At 34.1% G+C, this 13,015-nt stretch overlaps 1 protein-coding gene across 6 annotated transcripts in view; it reads left to right on the top strand.

Annotated features, from left to right (window-relative positions):
- CLASP2 (cytoplasmic linker associated protein 2) overlaps positions 1-13,015 on the top strand; it is a 201,708-nt gene that overhangs the window by 111,903 nt on the left and 76,790 nt on the right. For 3 of the 6 annotated variants that reach the window (XM_011961564.1, XM_011961563.1, XM_011961561.1), the window contains 4 exons: positions 5,178-5,284; positions 6,969-6,992; positions 8,295-8,539; positions 10,832-10,895. In XM_011961564.1, coding sequence (XP_011816954.1) covers positions 5,178-5,284; positions 6,969-6,992; positions 8,295-8,539; positions 10,832-10,895 — 440 coding nt within the window. Of the gene's footprint in view, positions 1-4,168; positions 4,232-5,177; positions 5,285-6,968; positions 6,993-8,294; positions 8,540-10,831; positions 10,896-13,015 lie in introns of all 6 variants that reach the window. The other 3 variants (XM_011961558.1, XM_011961560.1, XM_011961562.1) reach the window with 2 other exon arrangements.

Below are 13,015 nucleotides of genomic sequence, written 5' to 3'. Positions count from 1 at the left end.
GCAGGTGTTACATGCATTGCTATCCATTGTGTTATCACTATCCGATTAACTTCAGCATACCTGGGATTCAGCTTTCTTTGTTGACAGATCTTTCTCTCTACCCGTTTTCTGTCCTTTTGAGGAAAGGAAATTACATGTTTGGGAAATTCCTTTGACTTGATTTACATGTCTGAAATGAATGTTAGTCATTGTATTAACAGATTGCCTTCATAATCGAGTAAATGTCACATAGATTTAAACTTCAGAATATTGAAGTCTAGATCTTTCTTAACAGGTAAACCTACAAATTTAAAGATATTTAAATATTTAATCTCAAGTGAAATGTGGACTAGTTTGATAAAATACTTTTGTCTTTTTCAGCGGAAATGTTAACATTTCAGCTTAGATCATTTAACTTAGGTTACTAAAAAGAATGCCACAAATTAATATATGAACTACTTGTTAATGATAGGGATTAACATTTTTATAGTATTTTACAGTTTAACAGTCATTTCCTATGAGCTAATGCTCTTGTCACAGCAGTAAAACTTGTTTGTCCCCAATTGGTATTGTAACCTTGATTGTAATACTATATTTACCTCAATTATAAAAATATTAGGTGATTTCTTAAACAGTCAGTATTAGGATAACTGGAGAGGTATAGTTGTGTATGTACCTTGAGAATCTTTAGAATTTCTGCATAATCCTTCAGCATTTTAACTAGTACTTTGTTTAAATGCACGAGCCTGTAGCCATTTCAGATTTTTCTTCTTTAACACAATGTAGTTTACTGTAAGACTTAGAAGGTTGCTCTTCAGACTTTGAAATGCTCAGGGAGAACATAGTTCTACTTATCCAGTGGAATTCTTATTTTCTCAGATATATATGGTAGTATAGAATTTTTTTTTTTTTTTTTTTTGCTATGGAGTCTCACTCTCTTACCCACACCGGAGTGCAGTGGCACAATCTCGGCTCACTGCAGCCTCCACCTCCCAGGTTCGAGTGATTCTCCTGCCTCGGCCTCCCGAGTAGCTGGGATTATAGGCACCCACCACCACACCCAGCTAGTTTTTGTATTTTTAGTAGAGATGGGATTTCACCATATTGGACCAAGCTGGTCTCGAACTCCTGACCTCAGGTGATCCACCCCGCTTGGCCTCCCAAAGTGTTAGGATTACAGGTGTGAGCCACCACACCTGGCCAAGAATTTCTAATGGTTAATTTCTCATTCTCTCGGCCATTTGGCTCAAATATACTAGGCTTTTTTGTACTGACCTAGAAAACCCCATTAAAGCTAGAGTCACAGGCATATGCTCAACCCTTGTTTGTGTTCCAGCCCCAGGTGCCAGAGAGTTTCCCTCTTTCTTTTCCATCTGTGGGGAGGTGCCAAAGTAAAAAAAAAACTGTTCCACATCACTAAGGCTGTGTGTGGCAGGTACTTTGTCAGAGATATTTTTAGTTCGTATGCTATAGAGTTGGTCTGCAGAATGTCTGTATGTGTGTATGTGCACGCACACACATATACGTGGTGCATCCTCATTGATATACATTTAAAGAAATGAAGTAAATCCAGCATGTGTATAAAATAATCATGCCACTTTCAGAAGTTGAGGGAAGTGGAGTTGGATGTGTAGTGGTTTAAGAATGTATGTTACAGGGTCAGGTGGCCTGGATTCATTCCCCAGCTACGTAACCTTTCTATGCCTGAGTTTCCTCATCTATAAAACAAGAATAATAATAGTATGTACTTCTGAGGATTGTTTCGGAGACTCATAAATGAGAAATACATTAAAAACTCCCTCAAGGCCGTGCTTGACACATAATGAGCACTCTATCGTGGTCATCATGGTCATCATCACTGCCACCACTGCTGCTGCTGCTGTTACCATTCTGCCTCTTCCCCCTGAAACTCTTTAGAAACAGTTAAATTACACTGCAGTGGCAAGGATCTCAGATTTCTTAATGGTATGGGCACCTGCACTTATATAATGTTGATATTGCAGGTTACTAGAAAACATACCAAGAAGAAATCAAAATGTGTTTCTGGACTTTGTAAACGTGTACAATAGTTAGAGATTAGAGGACCTTTATAATCCACTACTAATTACTGTAAAAGTAAGCATGGTTTAATATGCCAGTTCTTAAAGAAATATTTTGTCTAGTCGTTAATATTCTAGATTCATCTCAAAGCTTCCATGTGACAATTTAAAAATTACTTAAATTTTGATATTAAAGGAAACCATTTTCCTGATTCTCGTGAAAGTTCCTATTTGCACTGAAGATGACTAAACCTTTTAGTCATAATTTTAGAAGAATTGGCTTTTTTATAGCCATTTTATTTACATATAGGTACTGCATAGCAAAGGCAGCAGATTAGCCTTGTTTGTTTTGCAGGGATGAAAGTTAGCATTCCCAGACATTAAGTTGTTTTTGCTATTCCCATTCTCTGCTACATTTGCCTACATTCTTTGGTCCTTTCTATTATTTGTTTCTTTGGTGGAATCCTCTTGTTGCTTGTGACTGGATATTGTTATTCAGCAGATGAATCATAAGTTTAGTGTGAGGGCCCTAAAGCATCAGAAGTAAATCAGAGCCAAGCAAAGTTTAACTTCTCTGGAACTTGCACTTTTAGTTTCCATTTATTTCTGGAACCAAGATATTTTAAAGGCTTACTTAATTTCAGACACCTATTATCTTCAGTCACAGATAACTATTGATTCTGTAAAGTGTTTCAAAGATTTTTGTCCACTAGACATTTCTAAACTTGTTCAGCTCTTCCTCATCATTTTAGAAATTATTTCTGTTAGGTAAAATTAAAACTAACAATGTATTTTAGTTTATTTTTCTAATGATACCAGTCACCTTTCAGGGCTAACTAAACATTTTGTGCAGCATTCTCTTAGTTTAATCCTCCTCTCTTTCAGTCTTCCTGTTTGTTAAGGCTGTCCTGTAGCAAACAAAAGAGTGACATTTTAACTGCTGTAATATATCTGGGGAAGAATAACTTTCTAAATTAAAGTAATATATTTTATTAAATATAAAAATGCATTTTTTGGCTATTCATTTCTATATGTAAGAGAAAAGTTAACTTTATGGTGTTATGCAAAATATACTAAATTTAGATTTTAGAGCAGTATATAGGGAGATATGTCACAAGTTTCTACATTTTGGTTAAATTATTAGTATGTTTTTATATTCAAATGTGCCTTGATATTTAAATAATCTACTGAATGCAGAATTGGTGTTATGTGAACCATTATGGAAAATGTTATGTTAACAAAATGAGGTGTATTAACTTTTGAACAATGTAAATTAAAGATGGTACATCTACTGTTTAAGGGCAGAGGAATTGAAAGTACAGATACTGAAGTGTATCACTAGTAGTGTGGCTGTAATCAAATTAATTAATCTCTAGGCTTTAGCTTTCTCATCTTTCTTAGTTTGTTCAGGCTACTGTAACAAAATAACACAGATTATGTGCTTTTAAGTGACAGAAATTTATTTGGCATGGTTTGGGAGACTAGGAAATCTAAGATTAAAGAACCAGCAAATTTGGTGTCTGATGAGAACTCATTCCTTTGTTCACAGATGATGCCTTCTCATTGTGTTCTCAAATGTTAGAAGGAGCTAGCTAGCTTTCTGGGGTCTCTTTTATAAGGGCACTAATCCCAATCATGAGGGCAATTTGGCTCCCAAAGGTCCCACCTATCTCCTAATACCATCACCTTGAGAAGTAAGATTTCTACATATGAATGAATCGGGCGTTGGAGAAGGTCAGTCAGTTAGACCATAGCACCATCTGTAAAATTGAATACTAATTTACTGCCTCATTGGATGTCAGAATTGAAGGAGATAAGATTTTGTTAGTTACTAGTTACCATGGTGGTTTTTTTTTTAAACTATAATGTTCGTATTTTTGTTTCATGCTTGTACCTTCAACATTTCCTTCCATTTGAATACTTCTTTTGTCTCCTGTAGGCCTGTCTGTCCACTTAGGTGTAAGATGTGTTTTTGTGTCAGGAATGATGGTGCAATGCTAATGTTCCATTGCCCGATTTGGCAATACTCTGATCATTGACTATAAAGAATAACACCAGTGTTAACTAACTCTCCTTGCCTGACAGTAGTGCTGCCACTATTCCTTGTTTCTGTGGTAATAGATGAGGTTTGTATGGTCCTGTTATTCCAGCCTCCAGACACCATTCCAGATCAACTGGTGCCCTCTACGCCCCCGATGTGTACGGGGCCTCAGGTGAAGGATGAGTACATTTTCACTATCATCTGGCATTCATCTCAGTTTTCATCCTTTTCAGTTTCCACTAAATAATATTCATGTTTTAAAATTGATTTGTTTTTATTATTTAAATTTAATTTGTTGGAGAATAAACTTTTTTTTTCTTTTCTCCCAAGTAACGTTTTCCCCTTTAGCAGCTATACTGAGCATTTTTCTTACTGGTATATGGACATTTTTTGTATAACCTGTTGTGTCATTTTTAAAGATAGAATTGTTTTTATGTTCTCATCTTTGTATGTTGTGTTTTTTTTAAAAAAAAAAAAAAAAACCAAAATGGTGGATGAAGTGTTTTAATTGTAAATGATGGTATAGAAAGCAGTTGAGGGGGAGAATTCATCTCTGGTTTGTCTCTGTATACCTCAGTTTGTCGGGCACATAGTAGACACTTAACAGCTATCAAATAGATGTCTCTTAGTTGTAGAATAAAACCAACTTATCTTGAAGGAGAGGAGATAATAATTAGAGCTTATTTTCCTTGTAAATTTCTAGTGTGTCTTCATGGATCTCCCTAACCACTATTGGTTGAGGATTGATCTTTGTTCTGGGTTACTCTGTGATTCAACCATATGGATGATATTTGCCTGAACTGATAGAGCTGGATTACAGGGCTATAGACTGGCAAGCCCTTAGTCTGCCAGCCATGCTTTCTTCTACCTTGTGGTTATAAATAAATAGCGAAATAGTGACTGTTCTTTATTTTTCACACATTGTCAGTAGTTTTAATTGCCTTTACCCTTTTATTTTGCCAAAAACTAAATGTGCCCAGAAAATACAATATTGCTTTTAAAATGCTTTGCCCCATTGGTTTTTTTTCCTTTCCCCGTAAGGTTCTTAAAGTTTCCCAACCTGACCCTGTTATATTTATGACTCCTTTAATTCTATTTTCCTTCTTTTGATGATTTAGGTCCGGGTTATGGGATCAGCCAGTCAAGTCGACTGTCGTCTTCTGTTAGTGCCATGCGAGTCCTGAACACAGGTTCTGATGTGGAGGAGGCGGTAGCAGATGCCTTGGTACTCTTCTCCATTTTCTTATCATTATAAATGTTCCAATTATGAAACTATTGAATGAGTAAGCCGGTTTATCCATGTGGGAAAAGGGATGGGGAAAAATCAGTGATTAAATCTAAAGATAAAATGTGGACAGTGTAAAAAGCAGAACAATATAATTATTGATCTTTATTAATCAGAATTGTATACCAGGGCCGAAATTACTGATGGGCTATCAGAAATATAAATATAGATGTCTTTAATATGGTAATGTGTTTTATACACTGTAGTATACTTAAGGTAAGGGAGATAAATTATATAAATATGTACACTTAAAATTTGCATGTAATTTCAAGTCTAGCTTAAACTTTGGTATTTAGGGATTATTTTACTTTGGCGTTGGATTTTGTTTAGTCTTTTATCTGTGTTTTTTGAACTAAAATAAAGTACAACCTCAAGGCAAATTATAATTAAGATACATTTATATCTTATAGTTAGATATAATTCATGATTCTTTATGTCTGACACATTAAACAGTGAGATTTAAAAACATGCTCTACAGATCCATGATAGCTTGTCAGAAGATTGCTATACATATATCATTGTTTTTCTCACTTAAAATTATGTAAGAAGTAGCATTTTTTAAAATGTATATAATTGGCTTTGGCTAATTTCCCAAGTTAATTCAGTATCACTTCCTCTTTCAAATTATAATACTAATCCTATGTTTGAGAAACATTTACTCAGTTTCTTACCCAGAACTTATAAGAGATCTCATCTTTGTTTTGAAATTTAAAAAAAATATGTTTCCTAAAATTGTAGATCCTATCTTAACTAGTGTTGATATAATACAATGTTTGCCGCGTAGGTTTGAAAAGACAAGTTTTTAAAAATATTCATTGGTAATAGCTATAATTTATTGAATATCACGTGTAGTTCTGTGCTAACCATTTCACTGTGCTGAATATTTCCTGTTACTTCGGCCACTTGATTATTTTTTGTAAATTAATATAATTAAGTAGGGACTTTGTTCTCCTCAGCATGGGATATATTGATCACATCTTGTTCTGATGATATTAAATTAATCAGATGTTTTTGATTTGCTGTTCCTCATCCCTGTATCTCAAATCATGTTTTCTGGGTTTTCTAAATTGGATAATTTACCGGTTAAATTCTGCTTACATAAATGTTATGAATTGATTGGCTTATTCTTGAACTATTACTTAGAACACTGAGATGGTGTGTTTGAATTATATGAGGAATGTTTAACTACCGAGGCTAAAGTTTGACTCCCAGTAATCTGATTCTGAGTACTTCCATTACTTGCAGAGCACAGAAGTTCCACTTACAACTACCAATTTTAAGGAAAAAACTGTCCAGCTAGTAAGCCTAATTTGTGCTGGAGAAAATCTTAGAAATACATTTAACTTTGGAAATGACAAAAGGATCCAAATAGGAAGAACATTTAGGTTTCTTTGAGAAAACTGGTTATGGGAATATTTTTGTAGCATCACTGTTTCTCTTTGAACTAAAGAATATTGACAAGATTAAAGATATAGCCTGCTAATAAGCAGTTCTTTGTACCTATGTGTGAAAAAAACGTAATGTTTCTGATCATAGGCGTTGTTAATGCCTACTTCACTGTGCTGATTAGCAAAATGTTCTTCATTATTTTCAATTTTTCTCTTTAAAAATTTACTGCTCTCAGCTCTTAGGAGACATACGGACTAAGGTATAGACATTGCTATTTTCTGACATCTTATGATACGATAACTTTTTTTCTTTCATCAATTTAACAAATGATGGTCTTCTATTAAAAATTGAAGAAGTAAAATCCTTAGACATACATCTATTTTTCTGTAAATATGGTTATCAAAAGAGAGATACTGCTTGAATAATGTCCTCTAGAGGTGCTCATTCTTTCAGCTTGACTACTTCATACAAATGAAATGAGGTCATTCACACTGACGTCTATAACAAAAGTGATCCTAGGGCTTAACAGAAGAAACAATACCATTCAAAATTAAGCTAGTGTCTCTAAATCAATATAAGGTTTTTAGTGATGGAAACATCTCTTAAAACTATTTTGAATTAAATCATGTTTTTTTAGATTTTAGACTTTGGATAACTTATTGTCACCTGGAACTATTTTAAATTATTGTGTTTAATCTGTTTCATAGACATCTTCACCACTCACCAACCACAATTCAAATATCAGATAACATAAAGATTTGTTTTCAACTCTTTTAAGGAAATCTTAAATTATTTATTCTTTCTCATTTCGCTTGAAATATGCAAAGTATAACTGGCAGTTACATATATTAAACAAGATTTAGATGTAAAGAAATCAAAGGAATCTGAATATGCTTTCTTGTATTTATTGAAGTAAACAATATAGATACATTGAGAAAAGCATAGAGGGCTCTCAAGGAGTTCGCCTCCTTAAAATAATAGTAGACCAAATAGTTTTTCATCATTCTTTGTATTTTATTTCTCTAGGAGACATGAGGGTTGGGTACAAGGGAAGGAATAGTGGCAAGAGAAGTGGTAATGGAGGTTAAAGGAGAATAAAGAAAAGATAGAAAGACAGAAAAAAAATGGAACTTTATACATGGAAAATGTTTTTCTGATCCGTTATACTCTTTCTTTAAAAAGGTAATATTTTCTTCTTACCAACTCAAATTTCTAATATAGGTTCTGTTCATTTACATTCTAGTAGTTCTTGGTTTTTCATGAAAAGGGGAAGGGAAAAACCCACATTTTTTAGCACTTCCCACTTTACATATCTGAACTTCATATAGTCTTATTCTGCTTCTACCACTTTCCATGGTTAAAGAATATTTTACCTTCTACTAACTTCTAAAACTTGTTTTCTGAAGAAAACCTAAATACTGACAATCTGTTATTACAATGATTAGGAGCATGCTTTGCATTGATTTTAAAACAAAAATCAATCCTTTTGTGGTCAGTAGAAATTATGAAATGCCAATGTATTCTTTTAGCTGCTGCTAATGAGATTCTTGATGTATAACAGAAAAAACCAGCTCGAAGAAGATATGAATCATATGGAATGCATTCAGATGATGACGCCAACAGCGATGCATCTAGTGCTTGTTCAGAACGCTCCTATAGTTCTCGAAATGGTAGTATTCCTACATATATGAGGCAGACGGAAGATGTGGCAGAAGTCCTTAATAGATGTGCTAGTTCCAATTGGTCAGAAAGGAAGGAAGGCCTCCTAGGTCTGCAGAACTTACTGAAAAATCAGAGAACACTAAGGTGAGATGTTTTGTCTTAAAATGATTTTACTATCAGGTTAGCACTTTTTGATTTGACTTTGTTTCTATAATACTTTAGAGATACTGGTATAGAAACAGACTGTCCTGAATTCATATGGTTGCATCAAAGTGTTTTTCCAAAGCTTTAGTCTTTGAGGACCATCTATACCTTCATTTACTTTAAAAAAAAAAAAAAAATTGGTTGTTTTGTTTTGTTTTGTTTTTTTGAGACGGAGCCAGACTGGAGTGCAGTGGCGCAATCTCAGCTCACTGCAAGCTCCATCTCCTGGGTTCATGTCATTCTCCTGCCTCAGCCTCCTCAGTAGCTGGGTCTACAGGTGCCCGCCACCATGCCCGGCTAATTTTTTGTATTTTTTTAGTGGAGACAGAGTTTCACCGTGTTAGCCAGGATGGTCTCGATCTCCTGACCTCGTGATCTGCCCTCCTCGGCCTCCCAAAGAGCTGGATTACAGGCATGAGCCACTGCGCCCAGCAATTGTTCTATTTAACAAAACATTTTAAAAGGAAACTTTTTATTCACACATAGAAATTAAATTTAAAATGTTATTACTTTTAATATTAAATAATAAAATGTACATAGTGATAAAACTGGTTTGTTAAAATTTATTCCTGGTAAGTTTTTCAATGAGAGGAAGAATGTTTATGCTTATTTGGAAATGAAGATATATTCCTAGTGTGTGTGTAATATGTGAATTTTAGTGTAATACAAAGTTGAATTGGAATTTCTTTAAGAACAGATATTTGTTAATATTTTGGGTTTGGGGTTTTGTTTCCTTTGCTAATGGCATTATCTTGTTTTTTCCCCCTGCTTGCTTTATTGTCCTTGTCTGTGTAATGTTTTAAACCTATAGTTGACCCCTTTGAGAACCTAGCTTCAGATATTTCATAGGGTTAAGCATGGTGGAATGTACAGGGTTACTTCCTGACTTGATACCTGTGAAATAAGAGTTTGATGTACTTACTTCCTGTGTATTTGTTTTAGGACGTATTAGAACTATATAATTTAAAATAAATGTTTCTGTATTACCTAAATGTATTTTCATGTGTGCATATCACATATCGTGAATCACTGCAATCCACCATCATAATATTGTTCCCAGCCCATCAAGATTAAGTTAATATTAGATTCAGCATGTCATTTTAAATGACAAGGGAGTAGGCATAGTTTAGAATGATTTTAGCGCTTAAGCAGCAACATTTAAGAAAATGTCTTAACACCTAAAAGGATAGAATTCATGTGTTGGTCATTTTAAATGGCAAGGGAGTAAGCATAGTTTAGAATGATTTTATCCCGTCAGTAGCAACATTTAAGAAAACGTCTTAACACTTAAAAGGATAAAATTCATGTATTGGGAATGCCACATGTAAAATTTCCCGTCACAATCCATTAATGAAAGATAATTGTATTTCTCTTCTTAACTTTTAACCTTTAAGATAGTGTGGGCTACAACAGAGTAATTGTTGTATTTAGTAACTTTGTATTTAGCCCTGACTAGGAAATCCCACAAATTTCTCAATTTTTAGGGCTGATGTTTTTTAATGATTTCATCATTGTTTCTGATTTTTAAGAGATGAAATCTCGCTTTGTCACCCAGGATGGAGTGCAGTGGCACAATCATTGTTCACTGCTGCCTTGAATTCATGGGCTCAAACAGTCCTCTCGCTTCAGCCTCCCAAGTAGCTGGGACTACAGGCATGTACCACCACACCCAGCTGATTTTTTTTTTTTTTTTTTTGAGACAGAGACTAACCCTGTCACCCAGGCTGGCGTACAGTGGTGCAATCTCAGCTCAGTGCACCCTCCCAGGTTCAAACATTTCTCCTGCCTCAGCCTCCCGAGTAGCTGGGATTATAGGCGTGTGCCACCACGCCCAGCACAGCTACTTTTTTGTATTTTTAGTAGAGACAGGGTTTCACCACCTGTTGGCCAGGCTAGTCTCAAACTCCTGACCTCCAGTGATCTGCCCACCTCAGCCTTCCAAAGTGCTGGGATTATAGACATGAACCACTGTGTCCGACCATTCCCAGCTGTTTTTTGGTTTTTTTTTAATTTATAGAGACAGAGTCTTGCCATTTTGCCCAGGCTGGTCTTGAACTCCTGGGCTCAAGCGATCCTCTCACCTCAGCCTCCCAAAATGCTAGGATTATAGGTGTGAGCCACCATGCCCAACCTAACCTTTTTTTCTTTTTTAAGAAAATTATGTGTAAAGTTACTTTTATATGACTTCTTGCTACAGCAAGATATTAATTAACCGCTGTATTATTTTGGCAGTCGAGTTGAACTGAAAAGATTATGTGAAATTTTCACAAGAATGTTTGCTGACCCTCATGGCAAGGTATGTTTTAGTATTTAAGATTATTTATTTCTATAGGGTATCATTTGTATATTGTCAAAGTAAAAACACTGTAGGCCATTCTTATTTTATTGTCCCAAAATGGCAGTAATATTTTCAAACATAATTAAAATTGTTTGGTATCATACATAATTTAGAAATTAATCTCTGGTAACTTTTTGAGCTTCTCCAATGATAGATGGTCTAAGACTGAAAATTAAAGGGGATACAGTTACAACTCATGTAATTTAGTCACGTTGGTGTATTTTGTGTTACTAAGACTGTTTTAGTGTTTGTAAAAGACATAATTGGGGTAAGTTGAAAAAGTTTTTAACATTTTGTTTTCATCTGTGATTAATTACAGCATTGATGTAAATATATTTCACTTTTGAAATAATAATTTTGTAGAAAAGAATTGTCATTAATTAACACAAAGGCACAAAATGTGGTTCCAGCCATAGTTTGGTGGTAATATAAGAGACATTTCTTACATTGAAATAGTCTGTAAAAATTTTCAGAACTTTGTTCATTTTTAATGTTGATTAAAACATATTTATTTAAGTACTTATATGTAATCTGCATGTGTACTGTGAAATTTTGGTTTACCTGGATGCATAGTGCTGTTATAAAACTGTGGTCACATATTCCGTTTCCAGCAGTATGTTTGACAATGGTGAAATCTTTCCTTAGGATACCAAATGTCTACAGGAGACTTTCTAACCTAAGTGAGAGGGAGATATGGCAAGGAAATGATAAGAAAAATATTAATGAATTTCACTTTACTGTTTCTTTTTGTCTTCCTTTATTGTTGCACATCTCATTTCCTCATTTTTTTTTCTATTTTTGGTATTTTCATTACTTACAACACTACTTAAAGATAATGAAATCCACTTTATACATAAACTAAAATCCAGCTAATGATTTAAATCCAGTGGGGGATATACTTATTTAAATAAATTGCTTATACTTTAAAACAATATTTTCAAAGATTATTCTATCAGAAGTTTTATTTATTTGAGGATAAAATATCCTATTAAAAGACAAAGAAGAAAATATATTTGGTAAAGTTTGTAACTTATAATTGAACGTGCAGGTAACTGTATCATTCTGTATTGATACTGCTATCACTGATTACAGCTGTAAGTCTTTAATGTAAAAATTTCTATACATCCTGAACAAATTAACTGTTGATATTTTTAGTTGGCAATATAAGCCAAAGGACAAGACAGTTATTTGGGTTAACTTGTTTTATTAAATATTTAAATTAATAGTCTATTCAGCTTTGAAATACATAGTTATTAAGCATCTTCACTAATTCCTGCTACTGGAAGATATAAGACCAAAGCTAGATTATTTCTTGAAGTCACAGTTTTTGACTTTCTTTTAAGGCAATAATGCAGTTTGGTTGGATGCCATGATATATAGTGATAAAGACAAACTTTTTTAAAAGATCAAATAGGAAAGCTGAGTTTAACACTGTTATAGGAACTAACTGAGCACAAATGTTTGGCCTCTCTTAATACATGTGGAGAACCAGCTACTATTTTCCCTAGGATTGCATCAGATTTCTCTTCTTAGGGCTTTATAGCAACATAAAATTCTTATCTACCCATCTGGTTTGTTTGTTTGATTTTGGTTTTTGTTTTTTAGTCAGTTCTGTGAAGACAAATGTAATGGGAAGATTTTCATATTTTTGTGTGGCCGTTGATTGTCCATCAGAGACTCTGTCAATAATGTAATTCATTAAGGATAGACTAGACATGTCATCATCCTGTGCTGAGTTAAAAATGTTTGAGTTTTTGCATTGTATTCTGATATTTTTAAAATAGCTGCACCCCTCCCTTTTTAATGTATTTTTAGACCAACAGTTCCATCTTCAGAATCAAGCAGTTTTTTTTGGTATCTTCTTTCTGAATGCAATCTTGTTCTATATCAGACTCAGCCACTATTTTCTGTAAATAATGTGGCTTTGCAGACCATAATGGTCTCTGTTCCAGCTTCTCAATTATGCCGTTATAGCACGAAGGCACCCTTAACAGGCAATAAATAAACAAATGTGTGTGTTGGGTTGCAATAAAACTTTATTTATGAACATTAGAATGTGAGGGTATATATGTGTGTGT

This window comes from Colobus angolensis, unplaced genomic scaffold (genome assembly GCF_000951035.1).
Source record: "Colobus angolensis palliatus isolate OR3802 unplaced genomic scaffold, Cang.pa_1.0 Scaffold56, whole genome shotgun sequence".
In the NCBI taxonomy this organism is placed as follows: domain Eukaryota; kingdom Metazoa; phylum Chordata; class Mammalia; order Primates; family Cercopithecidae; genus Colobus; species Colobus angolensis.
The sequence above is the reverse complement of the archived record's forward strand: the minus strand, read 5'-3'. Positions and strand labels throughout refer to the sequence as shown.